Source organism: Delphinapterus leucas, chromosome 2 (genome assembly GCF_059928025.1).
Source record: "Delphinapterus leucas isolate spDelLeu-1000000601 "Yukka" chromosome 2, BTC_Dleu_Yukka2, whole genome shotgun sequence".
In the NCBI taxonomy this organism is placed as follows: domain Eukaryota; kingdom Metazoa; phylum Chordata; class Mammalia; order Artiodactyla; family Monodontidae; genus Delphinapterus; species Delphinapterus leucas.
The window spans coordinates 105,084,561-105,112,011 of record NC_143130.1 but is presented as its reverse complement, the minus strand read 5'-3'; the positions used below and the strand labels follow the sequence as shown (position 1 = coordinate 105,112,011).

Below are 27,451 nucleotides of genomic sequence, written 5' to 3'. Positions count from 1 at the left end.
TATTCTAGCGAACTATGAATGGGTAATAAATTTGGATTTTTGTTTAGGTATTGAGGAATGGCAAAAAGCACTAATTTAATTTTTATTTGTTTGTACTTTGTAAATGTTCCTAAACCATTTTTTTCCATGAACATATATTTTTGACTTGTAAGTAAGATGTGGAAGCACCTATGTCTTTAACTTTTTCCTTAAAAAGTTTTTTCATGGCCTTGGTAGTGGTTTGCACAAAGAAGGAACCCAGTATTTTTGGGTGACTGAAATCAATATCATATATTTATTATAATAAATACAAAAGCCTAATAAAAGGTACATTATTTTGTCTTAATAGAATAAAAACGTTTTACTTATCTATTTATTTAATTTTACTGCAATTTGACTTTTTCATTTACCCCTTTTTTGGATTCTTTTCAGCATCTGGAAACCTTATTATCTATTATGTCTTTGTGTGAAGACATGCTGCTTTGTAACTATCGCAAGTGTCGCATCAAACTCTCTGGTTATGCATGGGTCACTGCCTGCTCTCATATATTCTGTGATCAGCATGGCAGTGGTGAGTTTAGTCGTTCACCAGCTATCTGCCCTGCCTGCAACAGTACTCTTTCTGGAAAGCTAGATATTGTCCGCACAGAACTCAGTCCATCAGAGGAATATAAAGCCATGGTATTGGCGGGACTTCGACCAGAGATTGTGTTGGACATTAGCTCCCGAGCACTGGCCTTCTGGACGTATCAGGTTAGTGCTTAGGCTAGATTCTCTGGAGGGTATGATTTGAGGCACATGTGAAAGCTTCTAATGTTTTTCCTTCACTGTGTTTGTATTTATTTTTTAATGAATGTATGGAAAACTTTATTTTTAATAAATTTTCTTTTTTTCTAAAGTAATATGTTTATTGTTGAAAATCCAAAAGGAAGAAAATAAAAAACCATCCATAATTCCATCACTCAGAGATAACCAGTGTTGATATATTTTTGTTTGTGTATTGCTAGACTTTTTCTTTTTTTGTGTGTTCTCTCTCTCTCTCTCTCTTTTTAAAATATTTATTTATTTACTTATTTGGCTACTCTGGGTCTTAGTTGCGGCACTCGGGATCTTCATTCCCGCATTCAGGATCTTCATTGCAGCATGCGGGATCTTTAGTTGTGGCATGCGGGCTCTTTAAGTTGTGGCATGTGGGATCTAATTCCCTGGGCCTGGGCCCCCTGCATTGGGAGTGTGGAGTCTTAACCGCTGGACCACCAGAGAAGTCCCTACTAGACTTTTTCTGCGTATAAATATATATATATATGTATATATATAGTCTATATATTTTGTATATAGGCAAAATAATATATTTTGTCTGTACAAAAATAGGGTAATACCACAGACACTGTTTCAGTGGCCAGGTAAATTGATAATATATTATGTCTGTTATGAGTATTTTATTAAATATTTAAAAATTAGCCATTCTATAATCATAATTTTAATGGTCATAATATATCATAATTTATTTCCATTATTTAAAAATGCTGTGATGGGCAGTTATCATTAAATTCATATCCTTAATATTTTGCTAAGTTTAAGTTCCTGAAAGTGGATTTAAACATGTCAAAGTTTTAAAAATTGTAGTATTTTTAAGTTGCCCTCCAGTTAGATCATGTCAATTTGTGTTCCCTTAAGAAGTGTAGGAGGGTGCTTGTTCTCCATACTTTCTACTCACCAATTAGATATGGGTAAAATAGAATCTTATTGCTCTCTGAATATTCATTTCTTGGATGACTTTTAGATGAACACATTTTCTTGTATTTTTAATGTATTTTTCTTTTATTAATTGCCTGTTTCAGTTTGTTTTTTTAGTTGCTGTAGTTTTTTCCCTACTGATTTGAAAGAATTCTTTCTATACATATACTTAACTCAGATGTTGCTAGAAAATTTTTTTCCACTTATCTTTTATTACTCTTCATTGATTTTTTTGACATACAGAAGTTTAAAATTTTGTGTATTTGATGTAGTTATAATTTTAATGATTGGATTGTATCATAATTTGTTCGTAAGTTATTTTAAAAAATGCTGTGATGAGCATTTTTATCTTCAAGTTCACATACTTATTTCTTTCCCTTTTTGATTTCTGCCTTTGGCTCCTTCTTAGAAAGGCCTTCCTGTGGAGAACTTTTATCATGTCCTTGAGTATATTGTTATATCTTGTATATGCATTTATAATAATGCTTCTTAAAGGTTCTATTTGTCATCTGTCAAGTAACTATTATCATTATATTTTTCTAGGTAAGGTGTTCCTCTTACATGATCCTGTATCTTCTTATGCTTACCTTTGTTGTATTATTTATCCTGTATTGTAATTATTTATATATTTGTTCATCTTCTCTAGTTAGGAGAGCTCTTTAGGTCAAGTTTTGATTCCTGTATTTCTCTGGGTCCTCAGTGACCATCATTACTGGTCTTAAGTCTCAGTAAATACTTATTGACTGAATGAATAGACATTCTGTCTTAAAGTAGATTCCAATTTGGGGGGGTAGTATTGATTGAACATGAACATGTGGTATTGTTCTCATCTTTTCAGATGTGGTGGAAACCAGTGAATGAACTAGTAGCCAGAAATGATTTTTCTCTACTTCATTTATTCACTTTTTTTCCTATTAGTCATTCTCTCCCTCTCTCTCTCTCTCTCTCTCTCTCTCTCTCTCTCTCTCTCTCTATATATATATATATATATATATATATATATTCAACATATAGTTTTTTGAATGCCAGGAATGCCAGGAAACACTTATATCTCATGCACCATCTTAGGTGCTGGGTATACAGTAATGAACAATACATAAGGAGCTTCAAGGAGGCTACAGTTTAGTGGTGATAAAGATAAAGAAAAAACCCAAACATTTACAATACGTTTTTCATGCCGATAATGATAAGGGAAGTAGAAAGTGCTATGGGACCACATTATAGGGACAGGTAACCCAGACTTGGTAGAGTTACATCAAACTATATAGGATGGGCAAATTAAAAAATGGTTAAAAAAAAGAGTGGCCATATTTCACTTTCTGTCAATATTTAAAGGACAGTGAATCCAAAGATAAGCCAAAATTGGTTTCTGTGTGTAGTAGTTGTCTATTGATGTATAACAAGTTTAGTGGCTTAAACAGCAAATTTAGTGGCCTAAAAACAACACATGTTTATTATCTCAGTTTCTGTGGATCAAGAGTCTACACATGGATTCTGCTCAGGGTCTCACAAGGCTGCAGTCAAGGTGTTGACAAGGGCTGCAGTTTCATCTGCATCTTGACTGGAGAAGGATCTGCTTCGAAGCTCATGTGGTTGTTGGCAGCATTCACTTTCTAATGAACTATCAGACTGAGGGCCTGTTTTTATTCTCTTTAATGGACTTTATTTTTAAAGCAGTTTTAGGTTCACAGCAAATTTGAGAGGAAGGTGCAGAGTTTTCCTATATGCCCTGTCCCCACACATGCACAGCCTCCCCATTATCAACATCCCCCACCAGAGTGGTACATTTGTTACAAATGATGAACTTACATTGACGCATCACTATCACCCACCAAAGTCCATTGTTTATATTAGGATTCTCTCTTTGGGTTGTACATTCCATGAGTTTGGACAAATATATAATGATGTGTATGCACTATGACAGTGTCATATAGAATAGTTTCACTGCCCTAAAATTCCTCTGTGCACCACCTACTCATCTCTCCTTACCACCAGCTCCTGGCAACCACTGATAGTTTTACTGTCTCCACAGTTTTGCCTTTTCCAGACTGTCATATAATTGGAATAATACAGTTTGTAGCCTTTTCATATTGACTTCTTTCACTTACTAATATGAATTTGTTTCCTCCATGTTTTTTCATGGCTTGATAGTGTTCACTTCTTTTTAGTGTTGAATTGAATTCCATTGTTAGATTTATCCATTCACCTGCTAAAGGACATCTTGATTGCTTCCATCTTTTTGTAATTATGAATAAAACTGCTACACATATCTGTATGCAGAACATATATTTTCAGCTCCTTTGGGTAAATACTAAAGAGCACAATTGCTGGATTGTATGGCAAGAGTATGTTTACTTTTGTAAGAAACTGCCGGACTATCTTCCTAAGTGGTGATAACATTTTGCATCCTACCAGCAATGAAAGAGTTCCTTTTGCTCTACATCTTGACAGTATTTGGGGTTGTTAGTGTTCTGAATTTGTGTCATTCTAATAGGTATGTAGTCGTATCTCATTGTTTTAATTTACATTTCCCTGATTACATATGATGTGGAGCATCTTTTCATACACTTTTTTGTCATCGGTATATATTCTTCGGTGAAGTGTCTATTAAGGTCTTTGGCCCATTTTTTAAAATTGGGTTGTTTTCTTATTGTTGAGTTTTAAGAGTTCTTAATCAGATGTGCCTTTTGAAAATATTTTGGACATATCTTACCAGATGTGTCTTTTGTAAATATTTTCTCTTAGTCTGTGGCTTGTCTTCTTATTCTCTTGACATTGTCTTTTGCAGAACAGAAATTTTTAATTTTAATGAAGTCTAGCTTGTCAGTTATTTCTTTTATAGATTGTGCCTTTGGTATTTTATCTAAAAAGTCACCACCAAACCCGAGGTCATTTAGATTTTCTCCTATGTTAACTTATAGGAATTTTATAGTTTTGGTGTTTTACATTTAGATATGTAATCAGTTTCGAGTTAATTTTTGTGAAGGTTGTAAAGTCTATACTTAAAGTCACTGTGACCTCAGCATTTTGCTGGCTATTGCCCAGAGGCTGCTCTTAGTTACTTGCCTGTTGGCCTTTCCAATTTGGCCTCTTGCTTCCACAAATCCAGCAAGAGAGAGAGTGTGCTAGTAAGACAAACCTTATATTCTTATGTAATGTACTGATGAAGCCATATCCTGTCATTTTTCCTGTATTCTAATCACAGGTCCTGTCCACACTCAAGGGGAGGATATAAGTACTAGGAGGCAGGGATAATTGGGGGCGGGCTATCTTATATAATCTGTTATCCACACTATGGATTACTTGAAATATAGTATTATATATTAGAAACCTTTGGGCTACATGTCACTTGTTAAGGTTAAACAAATACCTTTCGGTAGTCTGTAGTGGTTTGAGAATATTCCTCCAGATTTTTTTTTCTATGCATTTAGTGACATGGCGTATTCTTTTCTATAATAACCATCCTATTGTACATCCTAATTGCTTCTTAACCTGGTTCTAAACTTTAAAGTAATAACATCTCAGTATGTGTGTCTTTCTTTTCTTTCTGTGTTTGTATCAATATAAAGTTAAAATATACAACTTTGCATTTATTACCTTAAATCTTTCCTTTCTGTCTTGGGACAGGTACACCAGGAGCGTCTCTATCAAGAATACAATTTCAGCAAGGCTGAGGGCCATCTGAAACAGTTGGAGAAGATATATACTCAGCAAATACAGAGCAAGGATTTAGAATTGACCTCTATGAAAGGGGAGGTCACCTCCATGAAGAAAGTGCTAGAAGAATACAAGAAAAAGTTCAGTGACATCTCTGAGAAACTTATGGAGAGAAATCGCCAGTATCAAAAGCTCCAAGGCCTCTATGATAGCCTTAGGCTACGAAATATCACTATTGCTAACCAAGATGGTACCCTTGAACCATCTATGATTGCACAGTCTGGTGTTTTTGGCTTCCCATTAGGTAAGAAATGACATGTAATATCCAATATCTGTTCTTTAAATCAGTGATTTTTCACACTGTGCCTTGCGTAATTCCAAGCAGTTAGTGGAGACTCCAGAGACCTAGAGTAGTAGTAGGCTCTAAGTTCTTCATCTGCATGTCAACCTGCCCATCATTACTTTTATCTATTTTATTTGCTTACATTTAAGTTACATCTTCAATTTATTTGAACAGAGTAAATAATTCCAAAATTAAAGTTGCAAATTGCCACTTCAAATGAAAAGCTATTTAGTTGCAATAATAATAATAATATTAGCTGACATTTAATGATTCCTTACTAAGTGCTAGAGACTATTATAACTTTACATGTATTTGTGTTATTTTCAAAACTTTATGAGGTAGGTGTTATTATCATCATCCCTATTTTACAGATGAGAAAACTGAGGAACATAAAGTTTAAGTAAATTGGTCAAGGTCACAGAGCTATCTTCAGAGCCCACACTCTTAAGTATTTGCTATCCTCTGAGAAGGCCAAGTTTTAGTTTCTTTCACGTGACAATACTGATTGTACAGTACTTAAGTTATTGTTGGTTGTTTGGTTTGTTTGTTCTTCTGTTTATTCATTCATACATTCATCAAATATTTACCAAACATGATTCATGTGCCAGGCTACTAGGCATAATCTTAGGCAATGAGGATATAAAGATTATCCAGATAGGATTACTGCCCCATGGAAATGTACAGTCTAGCTTTTCTGCTTATTAGATGCCTTGTCAGATGCAATGAATCTCGTATCTCTTCCTGAGTTCTCCCCTTTATACTACTCTTGATATAACAGAATCCAATAGATTTTACTATGCTATTAATAAATTTTGGCACACAAAAAAGTAAAAATTCTTGAGCTGGATTTTTATAAAACCTCATTTTTTGAATTTTATTGTGGGGGAGGAGACGATGTCCTAGAAAAGGCATGAAGTAATGAGATGAAAAATATCAGCTATGGGAATCGAAACAAAAATAAGTTTCTTCTTAATTTTCAGTTAATCATATAATTTAGTCAATCAAAGTATTATTGTTTGTGGGCATTATAGGTGTTCTTAGTTTTTCCTTGTCACGATCCACATTTATTTCAATTTCTTTCATTTTCACCAGTTCTTACCTGTTCCTCTTTTTGTGCACACTTACCTTTTTAATACTTTTACCTCTTGCTACCATCGTTGGCTTGAAGCAGATATAGTCAGCATTCTCCTTTAGTTATGTAACTAAAGCCAAGGATGCGTTCAGTGGAAGTTGTTAAATGCTTATTTTATTAGATCTATTGTACAATTTTTCTTAAGGCTATTCTAATTGATCTCGGGTCATAAATATGTGCCAGGTTTTCATGGTTGTCATATGTTTTCCAGAGTGTTTATGGAAATCCTAAAAAAAGATTTGTTCTTAAACAAAAGTTTACACACACACACGAATACATATGTTATTCCTTTGATATAGATTAATAGATAATGAATGAAATTGTGGTACTATAAATTCTAGCTCTACTAAAGTATTTCATTGCGTTAAATTACTTTTGGTGATGAGATAATGGCTATCATTGGAAACTGCACACAGAAGAAGGTATGGTATATATACTGTGGTCAGGGGAGGGGACCGTCATAGTCCTTTTCTTTATCCAAGCTTTATGTTTTATCCATCTCATAGGAGTTGAGTTCTGTTACAATATTTATTGAATGACTTTGTCTTTTTGTTCCAAAAGATCTGTAAGGAAATAGATGCTTAAGTTCTTCCCTTATTTTTCTCCTAGGGAACAACTCCAGGTTTCCTTTGGACAGTACACCAGTTCGAAATCGGGGTGGTGGAGATGGAGATTTTCAGTTCAGACCATTTTTTGTGGGTTCTCCCACAGCACCTGAACCCACCAACAGCTTTTTTAGTTTTGCCTCCCCAAGTAATGAATTAGAGCAGCAGCAAGTCTCTAGCAGGGCCTTTAAAGTAAAAAGAATTTAGTTCACCTTACAGAATGTTTCTCTGTTTACTTTCAGTGATTTCATTTAGTAAATAATCTTTGTTTTAGATAGGAGTCACCACCCTCTCTGTGTTTGTATTGAGTCTTCGAAGTTGTCTTCACATTTTCAACTTATAAGAGATTCAGTGGCAGTGGTGGGTGGCTTTAGAATCAGGTTTCCTTTTCTGTTTCTATTCTTTAAGGTGTAAGCATTTTATTAAACTCAATTTTAGGGTGAACTGTTGAGTTTTCACTGGTAGTGAAAAGCTTACAATATTATTGGGTGTTTTGTAGATCACCATTTGTTTCTGTCTGGGGTATTTCTGAATAGGCCATGTTTTTAAACATACTATGTAAGCACCTATGTTATATGGCTACATGTCACTTTGGGTTCTGGTATTTATACATACATGTATATGTATGTTCCTTTACATTGTTTTTTTGCTGCATTTGGCAGTATGTTTATGTGAAGATTTTGGTTTCAGGAAATAGTGAGTGAGCCTGTAGCTTGTTACTTGGGTGTGTACATTTATTTGTATATATTTAATGCATTTGCCCTTGTATTAACTTGTTTGGAGGTGTGCTCATGTCAGTGAATGAAGGTACAATTTGATGCATGTATGTTTAGTTCCTATTTCTATTTAAAAATAATTCACATTGATAAAGTTATTTTGTAAAGTTGACTTTTTGGCATTTATTTTAGAATAAAATTACTTTCTTTACCCTTTTGCTAGCTGTTGCCCTGGGTCTACTTATTTAGAAATGCACTTCTACTGCAGAAAACTTACCAATGTGTTGTTGATCTCAAGAGATTATACTAATTAAAATACTTTTAATGATTTATTCCTTGTTTTTCTTTATTAAATAGTGATCATTTCTGATTACTATCACAGGAAACTTATTTAAAATGTAGAGCCAAGAAAGAAATTTGAAGGACACTTTCAGTAACTTTACATCCTATTAGAGGCAAGACTTGAAAGTATACTGGTTGGGAGGAAGAAGATCAAGGGTCCAGTTTTTTTTTTTTCCATCTGTTAGTTGTGCAAGTTTGAGTTTAAATTTCCTGGGCCTTTGTTTCTACATCTGTAAAGTGAGGGATTGAATTAAATTATCCTTACAGCCTTTTCTACCTCTTAGATTTTATGATTTATTGTTACTGGCTTGGGAGGAACTACAATGGAATTACCCTAAATTCCAAATTCCATTGTTTTTTAGGTAATAAAAGTCATACTGAAATCATTTGAGGATATTTTATATTTAGTTATTGCAGAAAGGCAAGTGAATGCCCTTGCTTTACATAATTTAATAGCAAGCAAGTAATGTTTTCTTCTTTAGGGGTATAGAATATAAAATCTCTTCAAAACTATTTTTTACTGAACCCCAAAGTTAAAATGGTGTCTGAGAAAGAGGATGAAAAAAATCTTGACTTAAAAGCTTAAAAACATTTTTCCCTATTTCATTGCTAATTACACAGATTTTATAGATTGCAAAGTTTTTTCTGCCCTATGAAGTTTTAAATTTTGTTAAAAAATGATTTGAAGAAATAATTTTTGTACATTCATGAGTTCTGCCCTGAATCTTTGCTTCTTCCTTTGTTAGGTTCACAGAATCAGTTTGAAGTGTAAGTAAGCTATAATTAAAACTAAAAGGTAAAGAAAAACTCTGGTGGACTATTACATGGTACTTAAAAAAAAAGTTATTTAAGTGTTTAATACATTCATATGGTACGAATTCAAAAGGTACAAAAAAAATTCACAGAGTGAAAATTCTACCTTTCACCCCTCTTCCCCAACCACTCACTTCCCCTTTCTGGAAGCAATTCCTGTTCCCAGTGTCTTGTGTCTCTTTCAGAGATAGTCTATGTGGAAGCAAATACTTTTTTATGTAAAAATTATGTTTGGGAACTTCCCTGGTAGCACAGAGGTTAAGAATCCACCTGTGTCCACCTGGGGACAGAGGTTCGAGCCCTGGTCCGAGAAGATCCCACGTGCTGCGTAGCAATTAAGCCACTGTGCCACAGCTACCGAGCCTGCTCTCTAGAGCCCGTGAGCCACAACTACTGAGCCCATGTGTCTAGAGCCCATGCTCCACAACAAGAGAAGCCACCGCAATGAGAAGCCCGCACACCGCAACGAAGAGCAGCCCCCACTCACTGCAGCTAGAGAAACCCACGTGCAGCAATGAAGACCCAACGCAGCCAAAAATAAATAAATATATTTTTAAAAAATTTTTAATAAAAATTATGTTTGTTTTTGAATAGGTAATACATGTACATGATAAAACATTCAAAAGTGTACCCAGTGAAAAGAATGTTCTTTGCCTAGACAACCCTCAGTCCCCCTATTTCCCTCTCCAGAGACATTGTTTTTTTAAATACCCTTGGGGATAAAGCCTATCAATATATAAGCATTATTAGTGTACTAATACATATACTATTAGTGTATTAGTGATGGCTATCTTTTTTTTTTGCGGTACGCGGCCTCTCATTGTTGTGGCCTCTCCCGCTGCGGAGCACAGGCTCCGGACGTGCAGGCTCAGCGGCCATGGCTCACGGGCCCAGCCGCTCCGTGGACCGGGGCACGAGCCCGTGTCCCCTGCATCGGCAGGCGGACTCTCGACCACTGTGCCACCAGGGAAGCCCGTGATGGCTTTCTTAATACCATCCCAAGTGCAGTAAATTTATTAGGCTGGTGTGTTCAAAATCATAAAATTCCTCATGTATAGAAAATCACTGTAAGGCCTGGAAAACATTCAGACAAGTTACCTTACCATTGTACTACATTTCCTGCAAAATTTTAAACTTAACAACACAGGCATCCACTGTCTTAGCTTGTTTTCTTTTTTGGGGTATTATAATCTTGGTATAAATAAATAGGAAGATACGAAACAATAATATGTATACACTCAATCTGAGAACATTTTGTTTACAGGATTTGGAAAAGAAACAAGTTTATGAATTCGAAAGTGATTGCAGACCATTTCCTTTGAGCTATAGGCATTGGGTTAATTAGGTTTGGAGCGACGCCCTTCTTTGAAAACCAGCTCAAAACCAGCTTCGTTGAAAACTCAGGCGCGGTAAGCCTCCAGGGCTCTAGATGTCGCTGTGGCTCCATGGTGGGGACGGGTATGTGTCTCTGTGGTTATAAAGTTGGGGGCGGAGAAGCTAAGGGTGTCTGGGAAATGATGGCTGAGGAAGAGGAAGAAGTCAAGATTTTGCCGAAATTGCAGGTGAAGCCATAGATTAAACTCTGTCTTACTCGGGAGGAAGTAGAGAGCCCAGTTTATGCAGTGCCTTCGAATTTCTTGACATATACCCGCCGCTGGTGTCTGTGTGGTTACTATAACAACTCCCGAAGGTGCAGCCGCAGCTGGCTAGGGGAGGTCCCGGGCAGGGGACGGACGCAGCCAGTTTGTTGGGACCGCCTGCTGCTGACCTGACTGCACTCAATTTCAGACCTGTTGGGAAGAGGATTTATTGCTAACTTTATTCCTGTACATTCTTGGGAATTTTTTTCCCCCTCAATTCACTCAACAAATAGCATACACTTGTGTTTGGCAGATCTGCAGGAGCTGTTACCTATCGCATGTTGTTTTGATCCCCACGAAGACCAGTACTTTTCTGCTTTCAAATTGGCAGCGATCACAGTAGTGGCTTGCACCGCGTGTATTCTGGTTACTCCCCTTAGAACTTCACAGTTTTGATTTTTTGCACACTGTGCAATTCCAGTTTGGGGCCTGGGGCAGAAGTCTCCAGACTTCACCCAGTCCACAGTTGACTGTGGTGAGTGGGACAGTCTTTTGTACTTGGTAGGTAGGAGCTAACTAATTGCTTGGTTCTTTACCTTTCTTTTGATGACCGAAGATTTTTCTTAAATCTCAGAAACTGAGTTTTTTGTGTTCTAAGACAGCCTGAAATTTAAACATTAGGCTTATGACAGGCTTGTAACTTTCTTAAAGGCTTCTACTGCAAAAGTTTAAACATTGGTGAGATTTCTTTGTTTCCTGAGCAGATTAAAATAATAACGCTTTTTAGAGTGTGAGCTTTATTTCACATCCAGTTGACTTTGATTAATTTAATTTTTTTTTTTTTTTTTTTTTTTTTTGCGGTACGCGGGCCTCTCACTGCTGTGGCCTCTCCCTCTGCGGAGCACAGGCTCCGGACGCGCAGGCCCAGCGGCCATGGCTCACGGGCCCAGCCGCTCCACGGCACGTAGGATCTTCCCGGACCGGGGCACGAACCCGTGTCCCCGGCATCGACAGGCAGACTCTCAACCACTGCGCCACCAGGGAAGCCCTAATTAATTTAATTTTATTCACTAGTGTGACTGACTAAAATCAGAGATTCTCAATCCTGGCTCCATATTACAAACATTGTTTGTGTATGTATGTTTGTATATATGTAGAGAAAAACCTGAAAAGGTTAACTAAGCAGTGGTTATCTCTGAGGTTATTGGGATAATTATGAGGAATTTTTAACCTTTTCTATTTTACATGTACCTATTTGAATTTTAACAACTAATATATATTGATTTTTGCCATGATAAAAAAGTTATTAAAAACGTTCACTCTAGGAAAACAAACCAACAACAAAATCAAACAATTTCTTGCATGTTTGCTATAACAACTAAAAACAAACAATAAGACCTTTTCTATAATTCTTAATATGTAGCTGTACTGATTGCAGGACAAAAGGAAATGGGTTGTAGTATTTGCTGAGAGCTGTCTTTTCCTGCTTTGATTTGTGGTAGATGCCCTAAGCAGCTAGGTAGAGGATACCTGGGGTATCTTGGGGGTGAGTGGGGAAGGTGCAGGGATGGAATAGGAGAATGCAGTAGAGAGAGGAAAAGGATGGTGATGTTGCTATTCATAGGAATGGTGGTAAACTTTATTTCATTGTTACAGACATTTTAAGTTAGAAGGAATATATAAAACCATTTTTCTCAAAGTGTGTTTTACAGATCATTTTTATTAAAGTCATGCAGGGTGCTTGTTAAAATGCAGAATTTTGGGTTCTGCTAAAACCACTAACATCAGAATGTCTGTAGCCTGGGTCCTGGAAATAATACACGCAACACAACTTGAAAAGCACTGCTGCAGAAAGCAATAGTCTAACTTCTTCATTCTGGGTAGGATTTTAAATTAAGTATAGTACATAAGTATTTGTTAGAGAAAGGGAGATTCATTGATTTATTTAATGAGAGCCTATCATGTCCCACACCCTCTGGTAGTGCTCAGGTATAGCTCTAAACAAAACCGATTAAGATACTCCCATCGTGGAGCTTACATTCCAGTGGTGGAGATAGACAGTGGATGATTAATGAATAGGCCACATAATTTAAAATAAGTACCATGAAGGAAGGTAAGAGTGTGATTTAACAGTGGGGCGGAGGAGGAAAGGGTTACTTTAGTTTGGGTAGTCAGGGAGAGCCTCTCTGAAAAATTGATATTTGAACTGAGATCTAACTAATGATGAGAAATGAGCCATGCAAAGGTCAGGAGAAAGAATGTCCAGGCAGAGGGAAAAGCTAAGGATTAGGCTTAGTGGATTTGAGGAGCTAGATGAAAGCCAGTGTGGCTTGAGAATTGTAGGAGAGTGATAAGAAGTCTGTGTCAGGATGAATGGTGGGAGGTCAGATCTTACAGTCTTCAAGGCCGTAATAAGGAGTTGGATTTTATTCTGTCTGCAGTGGGAAACTATCTGAGTGTTGTGACATGAGGTACATTTCTGTAAGGCCACACCAGCTGTAGTGAGGAGAATGGGAAAGAGTAGAAGCAGGATGACCAGTTAAGAAGCTATTGAAATGGTCCAGGCAAGTAATGAGGATAGTCATAGAGAGATGGAGACAGGTGGATGGATTTGGGATGTGATGTGGAGGTGGTTGATAAGACTTGGTAGGATTAGATTATACCTTTCTGCTGCTGTTTTGTTTTAGGAAAAGACTAGATAATGGAAAAGCTTTGACTGGTGTCCCAGGAAGACTCAGAGATAGAGATATTTAAAAGAGGAAAGAGAACATTTACTTGGAAAGAATGCAAGAGAGCCAGAAGGTGACTTGACAAAAATAAAACAAACAAAAGCACAAGTGTTTAAAGAATCAAAACTCTGTAAAAAAATACCAAGGTTATCAAGCTTAAATTGGTCTGTTTGTTGTGGAAAACGACTCTTACTTGTTTGTCATGTTCACAGTGGTCATGTATTTTCAGACACGGACATAGGAATGATCAGGGGTAAGGTATTGTTTTTGTTAGGAAGTCCAGTTTTAAAAAGGTAAATTTCGAAGTTTTACACTTTGGGGACCAGTACCAGATAGGATGATCTTATTAACTTTGTTTTATCTCAAGTTGCAAAGCGTTTCCTCCCTCCTGACTATGGTATGTGAAGTGCTTAGTCATTTTGGAAGCTCTGCTGGATCTGGGAGGAGAGAAGTATCATGACGGTGCAGACTGGCTTGGGACAGTGTGAGAGTGGGCTGGGCTACTTTCCTTCACGATCTGTGGTATTTTGATAGACCTGTCCACCTGCCTCTTGTGTCATTCCTAGGTAAGGTAGAGAATCAGCATTTCCAGGCCAAAAGCTGGTATGGCTCACCAATCTCAAGTTTACTTGTCTGGTATTCTCTGCACTTAATGGTACCATTCTTATACTTCCTAGGAACTGGTGGATCGGCTCTATTCATTTCGAGAGTGCTATTTCGAGACACACGGTGTTGAGGATGCTGGGAGGAAGCAACAGGATGTGCGGGAGGAGATGGAGAAGACCCTGCAGCAGATGGAGGAAGTAGTGGGTATGAGTCCCAAAAGAACACGCCAACCCCTGGTCCCTCACTGAAATGTGATGGAGTTTTGCTCTCTCTGTAGATTCTTTGGTATCCTGTTTGTGGCTGCCACAAGATGGTGCAACAGAATATTTCTTCTAAAGGTGCCTGTGCAAGGATGGCAGCCTTTCAGCTCTCTAAACTCCATTTCCCAGTGCCATGAAATAAAAAAGAGCATGCTTGTTGCTTGATTACTATTGCAGTAATCTTCTTAACTGACCTTTCTGCCTCTAATTTCTTTTACTTCCAAATCAACTTAAATAATGACCATGGCCATTATGTTTCTAAATCCTTACTTCATGCATTTACTCTCATTCCTTGTCTGCCTCTCTGCTCAAGTATCTTCAAAGATTCCTACTTTTGACGGATTGAAGTCCAGACCTCTTCACTTGGTATTCAAGTCTCCATTGTCTGACTTTTTTTTTCCTACCCTTATCTCTGACTACCTACTTACAAAGGAACTTTTTGTTTCATTCAGGTTGAACCATCCATTCTCCCACTAACATGCCACATGTATTTCTGCCTCTTTGTTTACATCATTTTTCTCCCTGGAGTGTCTTGTCTTTTCTCCTTTTCACTTTGTAAAGTCCATTCATTGGGTGTATGCCATATGCTCCTTGTCATTGTTTTTTTGATTTTCCATGGATATGCATTGTCCTCTCCACTAGATTGTAAGCCCCTCAAAGGTAGGGATAATGCTTTCTTTGGTACTCTGTTTTCTAACAGTACACTGCATGTGGTAGGTTTTCAATAAATGATTTGTTCATGAAGATTTTCTCAATTATTTCATTCCTAGAACTGGCATGGGGTTATTCCTTGAGAGAGTACTCTAGTCTTACCTGTAAGACTGCCTGGGTTTCCACTTTCCTCTCCACTTTTCTTTTCCCTTCCTCCTAGGTTCTGTCCAGGGCAAGGCACAGGTTCTGATGCTAACTGGGAAGGCACTGAATGTGACTCCTAACTATAGCCCTAAGGCTGAGGAGCTTCTGTCAAAGGCTGTGAAGCTGGAGCCCAAGCTGGTGGAAGCCTGGAACCAGCTGGGTGAGGTGTACTGGAAAAAAGGGGATGTTACAGCTGCCCACACCTGCTTCTCAGGAGCTCTCACCCATGTGAGCCACCCACTATGCCCTTGGAAAACACAGATGGGAAGGATGGGATTTCTTTGGTTCTGTGAGTTTCCTTAGATCATGAATACCAGAGTAGAATTGTACTGGAACTAGGAGAACAGAATCAGAAGTGAGGGAAACAGGGACAGGGGACTGGGAAAGGAAGAAGATGATGGGATCAGGTTCAGGGGTAGATGAGAAGTGAAGAAAAGTTAGCAACCAAGTTGGTCCTGTAAATGGGGGTCTAAGACACAGATGGCAGTAAGAATTAAGGTGAAAAATTAAAATAAGATTGAGATAGAATAGATCTGGAAAGGGGAACTAGAATCACAAAGGTTGAATATACGCCTTCTGCATTTGCAGTGCAAGAACAAAGTCTCCCTTCAAAACCTGTCAATGGTGCTTCGCCAACTGCGGACTGACTCTGGAGATGAACATTCTCGCCATGTCATGGACAGTGTCCGACAGGCTAAGTTGGCTGTGCAGATGGACATCCTTGATGGCCGCTCTTGGTGTGAGTGCTCTCAAAAGATCTCTGGCAAGCTTCTAGAGCAGTGGTTCTCAACCGTGGCTGCACACCAGAATCATCTGGAGCCCATCTATTGAGTCTGACTCCAATAAGTGTGAAGCCAGGGCATCTTTGCTTTGAAGAAACCCAAAAGATATTTTGATGAACCACTATTCTAGGAACTCTTGGACCTTTTCATCCAAGAGAGGAGGCTTATATTTCCATATAAGCAAGGCAGAGCTTTTGTGCAGTCTGTTGTAGTTTCTCCTTTGTGTCCATGTTTGCCTCTTTATCCCAGTGGAATTTTGGGTATACTTGTAAGTTTAGTGTCATCAATGGTTTGTTTCAGACGTGGGGCCTTTCATATAGACTTTTGAGGGTAACCAAAATATTTATACTTTGAACTTGAGCTCTGAGATGATCCATTACTGAGTTTCTTAGTTTTTTTCTCTTCCCCGGCAACCCCCTTAGGTGGGACAGGATGGCTAGAGTGGGTTGGAGTTGGGTATTTCTCTTCCTTAGGTCAGTTACCCTCTGATAACTGATAGCAGGTTAGACTCTGGTTAATTAGTTTCTCCTGAGGGCAGGCCTTGTTAAGAATGGAGTGCTCGGGAGTTCCCTGGTAGGCTAGTGGTTAAGATCACAGGCTTTCATTGCCATGGCCTGGGTTCAATCCCTGGTCGGGGAACTGAGATCCCATAAGCCATGTGATGTGGCCAAAAAACCCCACAAAAACAAGAAGAAGAAGAAGAGAGTGTTCTGGCATATTTCAAAAAAGTTCCTTTGCCCCCTCCCTCTGCTGGAAGTATGAGGGTGTTCTTCTCTGATGTTTGCTGTGGGAATCTGGTTGAGTTCCTGGAGGTAAATCTCACAATATTGTGGGGACTCCCTTGTGACTGGGACCCCTGGGCTTGTCCACACTGAGCCTCCAGAATTCGTCAATTTCAGTTCAGGTTTTCCTACCCCAGCAGTGTTCCTGTGGTAGCTCATAAGTTTCTGCTCTGCTAAGCCATAACTCCCTGTATTCACCTGTCTCTCCAATTTTGGGGGCAGCAGTTTGCCCTGTGTTATCCCCTTTCTTACGCATGCAAGAAGAGTTGTGGATTTTTTAGTCTGTTCGGCCTTTTCCTTGTTAGGATTGAGTGGCGACTTCAAGCTCCTTACATGCGGAACCCTATGTTTCTCTTTCAGATATTCTGGGGAATGCGTACCTTTCTCTTTACTTTAATACTGGCCAGAACCCTAAGATCTCCCAGCAAGCCCTCAGTGCCTATGCCCAAGCAGTAAGTATTTATGGTCACCCAGGCAAGATATACAGAGGCAGCAGCAGAAACAAGAGTGTTGTTGTTCAGTCTTCCTCGTGGCTTTTTAGCAAGACGCACGGGCAGTGTTCGCTGGCGTCCAGTGTGCGTAGTTTCGCAAAGCTGGTTGTGCAAAGGTGATGTATCTCTTCCTATAACTTGAGTATTAGCAACCACTTGCAGTGTGTGCCTCAGTGCTAGGTAGCTCCTTGAGCTGTTTGGATTTCATACAGGTGTGCATAACCAAACCACAGAGCCCATGCCAACATGTTCATCTCTTTAATATGTTCTGTGTGAAAATAATGCTTGTTAATATTCGTGTACATTTTTAAAGAAAAATAAAAACTCTGATACTTAAGTATAAATTAAGCAGTATCCCCAGGTTCACCATTAGATGGTATGGCTCTGGACTTCCCACAGACTAAAATGGAAAACAGCATGTAGCCCATTCTACGTTGTAGCCTAGGGATTAATTCACTGGAGCTCATGCTTTGCCTTAGGCTTTCAGACTACGTTTATATCGATAGCCACTTGCAGGGGAATTTCCTTCAAGCCTTGAGTGCCTGACTGCTCACTGTTACAAGGTTTACATTGACCTTTAGAGCACTTTTTATATAGGCTTCATATTCACTTTCTTTTGTTTTCTCTTGACATGGAGACTTGCTTTTTAACTTACCATTATTTATTTTGCTCTGACTGGCAGAATAAGGAATATAGCTACCTTACATTCATGTTTGCAGTTTAGGAACTGTTCTTTTTTCACCATCCCACAGGAACTTTATTTTTCACAAAGCTGAAGTGCAAAACATAGATAACCATTTTTAATAAGCACAGTCAAATTTTTAACCACAAGACGTCTACAAGAATTATAGCTTTAAAAAATACAACCAATTTTTATATTTCAAAAATAGCTCAACTCAGATTAATTTCTTAAAAAGTACACTTCTCATACTATTTGTTTGGCATTACCCTGGTTGAACTCTGATGCAGCCATAATCGGGAGCTGTGGGCACACACGTGTGAATCGTGCTCTTGCCCTCACTGCTGTGCCAATGAGTGCAGCTCAACTGGTAGGACTCACACTCATGACAGGAGTGTGCAGTAATAAAATGGCATTTTAAGAAGTGACAGATATGACTTCCTCACACACTATGCTTCTCACTGTAGTCTTAATGGTGGCATTTAACTCAACCCAACCTGTATAGCCAGTGGGGTTGTTCTTTTTTTCAATCAGGGAAATTTTCAGGCTGAGGAATTATATTTTACTCTAATTTCTTAATCTGGTAAACGTTTACATTTTAAAGCATGATGTACTGCCTTAAAATTTTATGTTTGGCTTCTGCTAAACAGTTGCTTTTAACTCTTAATTTCTTCATCAGTCCTGCATTTTTAAACATAGTTGAACCAACCATTTAAACAATTTAATTCATGTTGTTTGTGCTTTTGCAGTGTGCCAGGCAATGAATAGAATTAAAAAAAATAAAGTGATCATAGCCATGAACATCACCAGCAGTTTCTTCATAACATATTTGTCTGCACTGTCATGTGGTTTCTGGCCATGTATTTAAATTGGAGAATCAGAATTTGGCTTTCACTGTGTATTTTAAGGGAGCTTGGATGTAGATGTTTGTATCTGGAGCCAGGCTCATGGGCAGAGGAAATGCATTAAATTGACATCATTTCTTTCCTAGGCTTTCCTCATTTATACCAGCATCTTATTGATTAAAATAAATTTATATCAGTTTTTTTTTTTTTTTAGTATTGTAGTTTTTACTGGAAAAAATTCACATGTAAGTGGATCTATGCAGTTCAAACCTGTGTTGTTCAAGGGTTTTTTTTCTTTCATCTTTATTGGAATATATCTGCTTTACAATGTTGTATTAGTTTCTATACAACAGAATGAATCAGCTATATGTATACATATATCCCCATGTCCCCTCCCTCTTGAGCCTCCCTCCCACCCTCCCTATCCCACCCCTCTAGGTGGTCACAAAGCACTGAGCTGATCTCCCTGTGCTATGCAGCAGCTTCCCACTAGCCATCCATTTTACGTTTGGTAGTGTATATATGTCAGTGCTACTCTCTCACTTCATCCCAGCTTCCCTTCCCCGCCCCGTGTCCTCAAGTCCATTCTCTACGTCTCCATCTTTATTCCTGCCCTGCCACTAGGTTCATCCATACCGGTTTTTTAGATTCCACGTATACGCATTTGCGTAGGGTATTTGTTTTTCTCTTTCTGACTGACTTCACTCTGTATGACAGACTTATTTATTTATTTATTTGGTTGCGCCAGGTCTTAGCTGCAGCTCGTGGGCTCCTTAGTTGCAGCATGCATGTGGATTTAGTTCCCTGACCAGGGATTGAACCTGGGCCCCCTGCATTGGGAGCACGGAGTCTTAACCACTGAGCCACCGGGGAAGTCCCTTTATCAGATGTTAATCACATATTCTATTTTTATACTATTGCATGGATAAATTATAATCATATTTTAAAGTTTCATGCAAATACGAAACCCTTTCATCCTTGAGGTTTCAGGGATTGAGTAATATGTGCCACACAAGCAGTCACTGTATAACAGTGTGGGTATAGGGAACTTTTTTTTTTTTAATTTATTTTATTTTTGGCTGCGTTGGGTCTTTGTTGCCATGTGTGGGTTTTTCTCTAGTTATGGCAAGCGGGGGCTACTCTTCGTTGTGGTGTGCAGGCTTCTCATTGCGGTGCCTTCTCTTCTTGCGGAGCATGGGCTCTCGGTGCACGGGCTCCAGTAGTTGTGGCACGTGGGCTCAATAGTTGTGGCTCGCGGGCTCTAGAGTGCAGGCTCAGTAGTTGTGGTGCATGGGTTTAGTTGCTCCATGGCATGCGGGATCTTCCCGGACCAGGGATCGAATGCATGTTCCCTGCATTGGCAGGCGGATTCTTAACCACTGCGCCACCAGGGAAGCCCTGGGAAACATTTTGACAAGCAAGAAACTTAAATTTTGCCAGGGTAAGGAGGTTTAAGACATGCTGTGCATGGCCATCCTTAAGACTGCGACAAGAGCCACTGATGATCTTTTTATCCCACTATAGGAGAAGGTTGACAGGACAGCTTCCAGCAATCCTGATCTTCATTTGAACAGGGCAACGGTAAAAAAAAAAAAAAATCATTTGTGTGGGGAAGTGGTCATCTGAAGGTAAAATACATAAGATATCTAGGTCTTAGCCTGTGAGGATGACTGAGTATCCACAGGGACAAGGTTGGGTACAAACTGTGAGAGGAAAGCCAAATTATTTCTGGGAAAAGCTAGCTTAGTTTGACTAAAGTATCTGGAGGGAAAGGAAAAGGGGCTGAGTTGGTGGGAGGGTAAATAGAGGATGGGGGACACAGTTCAGAAGACTTTCCTGAAGTGTTCATTGTAAACATAAAAATAGAATCACCCAATATATACAACTTAACTGTTGTAGAGTTTGGAAGTTAGCTTCTTTGAAATGATTCCATCTTTGGGGCTGTGATCACCTTGGCCAGGATGTAAGGTGTTTACTGGCTCTTCAGGCTGTTCATCTGTAGAAGAGGAAGACAGCTGGGAAGGAAAACAGTTTATTTCTCTAGATTCCTAGCCCACTGTGCTATTACTAATCCCTCCCCGGCCCCTTCCCCCACCCCACGGATAGTTTGTGTTGAACACACTTATAATTGGGAGGTTTTTTGGTTACTTCTCGTGCAGTTACATAAATATGAAGAGAATTATGGGGAGGCCCTGGAAGGCTTTTCTCGGGCTGCAGCACTGGACCCTGCCTGGCCAGAGCCCCAGCAGCGAGAGCAGCAACTCCTGGATTTCCTGAATAGATTAACCAGCCTCCTTGAGAGCAAGGTAGAGATGTCTAAATGCCGAATTCTGCTTTTTTTTTCTGCTGTAGGCCAATAAAATAAGAATAAAGTAGGCCTCGGTAGTAGTGACCCTATAGAAGTGGGTAGGTGGGAGGGGAGGACTAGACTCTCAAGGAGAGTGACTAGTTCCCAGCTTCTTTTTTTGACGTCCTTATTGGAGTACAATTGTTTTACAATAGTGTGTTAGTTTCTGCTTCATAACAAAGTGAATCAGCTATACATATACATATATCCCCATATCTCTTCCCTCTTGCGTCTCCCTCCCTCCCACCCTCCCCATCAGTTCCCAGCTTCTTACCTATTTCCTTTTACTTTGCAGGGAAAGGTGAAGACCAGAAAGTTACAGAGCATGCTGGGAAGCTTGCGCCCAGCCCATCTAGGCCCTTGTGGAGATGGGCGCTATCAGTCAGCCTCTGGGCAGAAGGTGACCCTGGAGCGCAAGCCCCTGAGTGCTCTGCAGCCTGGTGTAAATAGTGGAGCTGTGGTCCTGGGAAAGGTGGTGTTCAGCCTTACTATGGAGGAGAAAGTCCCCTTGTGAGTTTCTGTTGCCTTTTCTCTTTTTCATCCTTTTAAACTAGTTGCTCTTATTTCCTGGCCTTTCTCTAAAAGTTGAGGACATTGTTAGTGGTCAGAGATTAGTGAGTTTTGCTTCCCTTCTGTGACTGTCTTCCCTTCTGTGAGCAAGTATTGTTTAGGTAATATCTAACAATCTCTATAGATTCTGTCACCATCCATTTTTTCCCTGAGCTTGGTGTTCTGTGGACTCCTATATTCGAAGCTGAAATTTGACAGCTACTTTTTTTTTAATGAGACAGATGGAAACCTTAAAATTCTCCTACCTCTTTGTGTTTTCATGATCATAGAGGCACAAAGAGGAAGAATTCTAAGTCCTCTTTGGACTTAGGTATGCCTAAGCAGTTCTGGAAGGTGAGCTTTGAATTTATGGCCTGATGGAGAGATTCTCTCAGATGTTATTCAACAAATATTCATTGAGCATCTGCTATGTGTGTTGTAGGGAGTTAAAAAAAAAAAGTAACACACCCAAATGAAGGGTGCTTATAGTCTAGCAGAGGAAATGAGTTAAAAATATTCATTTAGAAAATTTTTAACTCTTGAAAAATGAGGGTTTGATCAGTATCATCATTCGTTGGTCCTTCACTCACTTCCCAATCCCTGGTTGACTAGTTTCCTTTTCCTGTTTTCTACTGAATTTTTTTTGTTTCTGGGATCACCAGCGTTTGATCCAGTAGCTTCTACTGGAAGCATTCTGATTTCTCTGTCACTGTTCCCTTTCATATCCTTTCTGCTCCATTCAAACTAAAATATAACTCCCATTGTATGCCTGATATTCCTCCATGGCATTTTCATGGTATACAAATTTGAACAATTGAAGAGCAAGAAGATAGTTGAGAAAAGTTTAGTTACTAGAGCAGACCCTAGAGTTAAGAGGAATGAGAAAGAAATATAGACAAAGGTAGGGTTTTAGGGGCCCTTGAGAACAAATATTTTGCTACTCCTCTTTTTATGTGCAATTTCTAAATGTTAAGGTTTAGGAGGACTGTTTTTGTTCCTTTTCTCTTTTCTCTCTATATCAGGATGGCAAATAGATGCCAACTTTGATCACTTGGCAGTGGCTGCATGATTTACTGTAAAGAAGGATTCTGAGGCTTTGACTGGTTTCACCGGGAGAAGGCTGTGCTTGATTTGCAGTGTTTGCTGTGAATTTGGGTGTGCCAAGTGATGGCATGAGCATCGATTCTTCACCATCTCACTTATAGGTCATCTCATTTGGTGCCGTCATACAAACCCAAGTCTTTGGCTGCCTCTTCTATGCTCACAGGTCTAGCTCCAGCCTAGGGCTCATTTCCAACTTTTGGATTCCTATATCTAGCTGCCTCTGGGCTATAATTAGAAACCTTTAACTCAGTATGTTCAGAATTACTCACCTCATCTTTCTCTGGCAACCTGTTTGTCCTCCCTGAATTCCTTTTCAATCAATGGTACCACCTCTACTCAGTCACTTAATTAAGACTTTTGGAAGTTGTTCTAGACTTCTCCATTCTCTTGCTTTGAGGCAATCACCAAGTCCAATAGATATGCCTTTTAGTCCCTACTTTCCTGTCTTTACTAATTTAATAAAGCCTCTTAACACATCAACAGACAAGTCTCCCTGTTCCGTTTTTCCTCCAGTGTTCCACAGTACAGAGAAATATTTCCCAGATGCAGATCTGACCATTGCTATTTCTTATTTAAAATCTCTTACTGGTACTGTGTAGCTTTTAGGATGAAGTTTTAACTCTTTAGCTTAACACCCAAAACCCTTTATGATTTTCTCCCTGCCTCCCCGTGTCCATTATCTCCGTCACTTTAACGCTTGTACCTTTTGTCCCAACCTTGGGATTATTTTGTAGGTTTCAGAACAGCTATTTTCATGCCTCTGTGTTTTTACACACAGTTACTATGCCTGGATAATCTTTTTGCTGCTTCTTGATATAGATTACATTTTTCCCCCAACATTTTATTATAAAAATTTTCAAACATACAGCGAGATTGAAAGAATTTTACAGTGAACATTTGTGTACCTATAGTCTACTATTCATATTTTATTATACTTAGTTTATCACAGATCTATTTATTCCCCTATTCATCTGTTGGTCTCTCTTATTCTTGGTCCATTTCAAAGTAAATTGCAGACATTAGTATACTTTCCTCTAAATACTTCAGCATGCAATCATTAAGTAGAGTTCAATATTTGTTCATAATTTTATCCTTTTTATGTAAAATTTACATACAATGAAATGTACAGATCTTAGTGCATATTTCCTAAGTTTTGACAAATGCATACACCCATATAACCTAAACACCTATGGAGAACATTACCACCACCTCAGAAGTTCTCTTATGTTCCTTCCCAGTCAAGCCATATCCCCTTCCCTTAGAGATTTTTTATTTCCACTGAGGATTAGTTCTCCTGTTTTAACCCAGGTAGTTCTTCATTCTTTAAGATTCAGTTTGAGGGTCTCCTCTTCACGGAAACCTTCCTGGCTTTCCATTGATTTAGACATTTCTCCTCTGGGCTCCCACAGCCCAACCTTTGGCTTCACTGAATTCATCACAAGCAAAAAGCTATTCTGGCACCTATTGCAGTTGTACTGTCAGTGATGGTCTAATTGTCTGACACCCACTAGACTAACAAGCTCGCTCACAGTGCCTGACACATGATAGGTATTCAGTGAAAGTTTGTGGAATTAAATTAAATTGACAGTAATGGTTAGCGAGTTTGGTGAAGGTTGTGATAGTTAAATTGATAGAGCAGGAATACTGTTCCGCTGCAACTTTTCGAACTAGTTCCTTATTAATATTTGTTGAATGTGTCCCAAGTTCTTAGAAAAGTGACAGATTGATGAGTCTTGTGCATGTTCTCTAAAGATACATATCTAAGACAAATGAGCCCTCAGATGTACATAGTGAATGATAGTACCTGTCATAGGAGTTCTAAATAAGTAACTAAGAAAGCTTTCTTTTTTTTTTTTTTTTTTCTCTTCTCTCTGTTAACCCATCTTAACCTGGCAGTACATTTGGCCTGGTAGATTCAGATGGACCTTGCTGTGCAGTGATGGTATATAATATTGTGCAGAGCTGGGGAGTGCTCATTGGGGACTCTGTAGCCATCCCTGAGCCTAACCTTCGGCTTCACCAAATTCAGCACAAGGGAAAGGTGAGTGATGGCTAGGATTCTTTCTCACCTCATAGGCTCTCAAAGTGGGACAAGTTTACCTCTTTTAAAAAATATACATAAAATAATGCATATATATGTGTGTGTGTATTGTATGATATCCTATATTTACACACGTATATGTAATTTATTTTTTACTAATAGTTTTACTAAAAAGTAATTTTTTTGTTTTGTTTTTCTTTACTAAAAAACTAGTAGTAAACAAAAAGAATTTAAAAAATGGACTGAACAGAGAAAGACAAATACATATGATATCACTTACATGTGAAATCTTAAAAAGCTGAACTGTGAAAACAGAGAGCAGAATGGTGATTATCCTGGGATGGTGGAATTGGGGAGATGTTGTTTAAAGGTATAAACTTGCAAGCAGTAGATAAATAAGTCCTGGAGATCTAATGCACAGCATAGTGATTATAGACAACAATATGGTATAAACTTCAAAGTTGCCAAGAGACTAGACGTTAATTGTTCCCACCACAAAAATGAAATGATAATTATGTGATGTGATAGAGATGTTAGCTAATGTAATGGTGGTAATCATATTGCAATATATAAATATATCAAATTAACATGTTGATTAATACCTTAAACTTACATAATGTTATATGCCAATTATTTAAAAATAAATTTTAAAAAATGGACTAAAATATTGTCAGCCAGATGTTATTACTGTTAACAGTTTGGTATGTAAACCTCCAGTCTTTTCATAAATTTATGTACACATTCGTATGTATATTTTTAATTATGAGTGGAGTATTATATGCAAATGTTTGTGAACATTTTCTGTGGTTTTCCGTATTCTGCAACATTGTTTTGAATTAACACATAGAGGTGGTGATGAAGGTGATGATGATAGTTAAAATTTACTGAACACTTAACTGACTGCTAGACACTGTGCAAAGAGTTTTATGGCCTGCATTGGATCATTTAATCCTTACCAAACTCTACAAGAGCAGATATTTAACCGCTTTTTCCCCATTTAGATCAAGGGTCAGTCAGCAAACTCTGGCCGGTTGACCAATTCTGGCTCACTGCCTGTTTTTGTATGGCTTGTGAGCCAAGAATGGTTTTTATATTTTTTAATGAAAACAATTGAAAGAATAATAATAGTTTGTGATACATGAAAATTACAGGAAATTAAAATTTCAGTGTTCGTAATTAAAATTTTTTGAAACAAAGTATACCCATTTGTTTACTGTTGTCTGTGGCTGCTCTTCTACTAGTGTCAGAGATGAATAGTTCTGTGACAGAGACTGTATGACCCACAAAGCCTGAAATATTTATCGTTTGACTCTTTACAGAAAAAATTTGCTGACCCCCGATCTAGATTATTAATAATTGTTCCTTACTATAAAAGTACTTTAGTAAATATTTTAATATCTGTGCATATCCATGATTATTAAATAAATTTAATTAATTCATTAAAGAAATTAAGTGAATTTCTAAGGTAGAATCCTGGCTCCAAAGGGTATGCAGAATTCTAAGACTGTGGTTTTTTTTTTTTTGGCTGCGTTGGGTCTTTGTTGCTGCGCGCAGGCTTTCTCTAGTTGTGGCAAGCGGGGGCTGCTCTTCGTTGCGGTGCACGGGCTTCTCATTGCTGTGGCTTCTCGTTGCAGAGCACTGGCTCTAGGCATGCAGGCTTCAGTAGTAGTTGTGGTGCGTGGGCTCAGTGGTTGCAGTGCGTGGGCTGTAGGGCTCACAGGCTTCAGTAGTTGTGGCACATGGGCTTAATTGCTCCGCGGCATGTGGGATCTTCCCAGACCAGGGATCGAACCCTTGTCCCCTGCATTGGCAGGTGGATTCTTAACCACTGCGCCACCAGGGAAGTCCCTCTAAGACTTTTGATACATATTGCCAAACTATTTTTTGGAAGGTTGTACCAGTTAATATCAACCGTGGATGTCAGTAATTGTTTTTCTATGGTTTTCTTTGCAACTCTATGTAGAAACCTTTGAAAAATTATTTGCTGATTTTACATGAAAAGTATAGCATCAGTATTGTTTGGCTTTGGTTTCTTGATTATTGGTGAGGTTGAAAATTTTATCATATGTTTATTGACTATAATTCTTTTATAAATTGCTTTTTTTTGGTCACTTGCCCATGTTCCTGTTAGGATGTTTTAAAAATTGATTTATGAAAATGTTTAATTCACTTCTTTATTTTGACTCAAAAGAACCTCCTTTATACTCCAAGTGGAACAGTATTTTTTGGATAAAGATCTTTTAACAACACATTTTGCAACTTAAAGTACATTTGAACTGATAAATTGAGCTGATGTTTTCTGTTATTAGGAGAATGTTTAAACCTACATTTTGTTAAACCTCCTGATATTAAAGGAGAAGTAAGTCTAATTTATATTAGGCAGATTAATTTATAACTTTACAAACACTTGATCTAAGAGTTTCTCAGACTTTCTATTGGCTCTGGCTTGGCTGCTGTGTGTATTTAGTTATAATTTA

General features: G+C 38.4%; 2 protein-coding genes across 4 annotated transcripts in view; both read left to right on the top strand.

Moving 5' to 3' along the window:
* CCNB1IP1 (cyclin B1 interacting protein 1) overlaps positions 1-8,501 on the top strand; it is a 31,955-nt gene extending 23,454 nt beyond the window's left edge. Inside the window, exons 6-8 of the mRNA XM_089907421.1 lie at positions 412-732; positions 5,344-5,677; positions 7,458-8,501. Of these exons, the coding sequence (XP_089763547.1) occupies positions 436-732; positions 5,344-5,677; positions 7,458-7,660 (834 nt within the window). The 5' untranslated portion in view covers positions 412-435 and the 3' untranslated portion in view covers positions 7,661-8,501. The remainder of the gene's footprint in view (positions 1-411; positions 733-5,343; positions 5,678-7,457) is intronic.
* Positions 8,502-10,793: 2,292 nt separating this feature from the next.
* The window catches only part of TTC5 (tetratricopeptide repeat domain 5), a 39,871-nt gene continuing 23,213 nt past the window's right edge, over positions 10,794-27,451 (top strand). For 2 of the 3 annotated variants that reach the window (XR_016392139.1, XM_022587563.3), the window contains exons 1-9: positions 10,794-10,886; positions 14,311-14,443; positions 15,371-15,582; positions 15,943-16,093; positions 17,279-17,370; positions 20,458-20,514; positions 21,093-21,239; positions 21,576-21,790; positions 24,830-24,974. Coding sequence is in view for 1 of the 3 variants with exons in the window: in XM_022587563.3 (XP_022443271.2) it covers positions 10,839-10,886; positions 14,311-14,443; positions 15,371-15,582; positions 15,943-16,093; positions 17,279-17,370; positions 20,458-20,514; positions 21,093-21,239; positions 21,576-21,790; positions 24,830-24,974 (1,200 nt within the window). In the remaining 2 variants the exon portion in view is untranslated. Of the gene's footprint in view, positions 10,887-14,310; positions 14,444-15,370; positions 15,583-15,942; positions 16,094-17,278; positions 17,371-20,457; positions 20,515-21,092; positions 21,240-21,575; positions 21,791-24,829; positions 24,975-27,451 lie in introns of those variants that run through there. The other variant, XR_016392140.1, reaches the window with a different exon arrangement.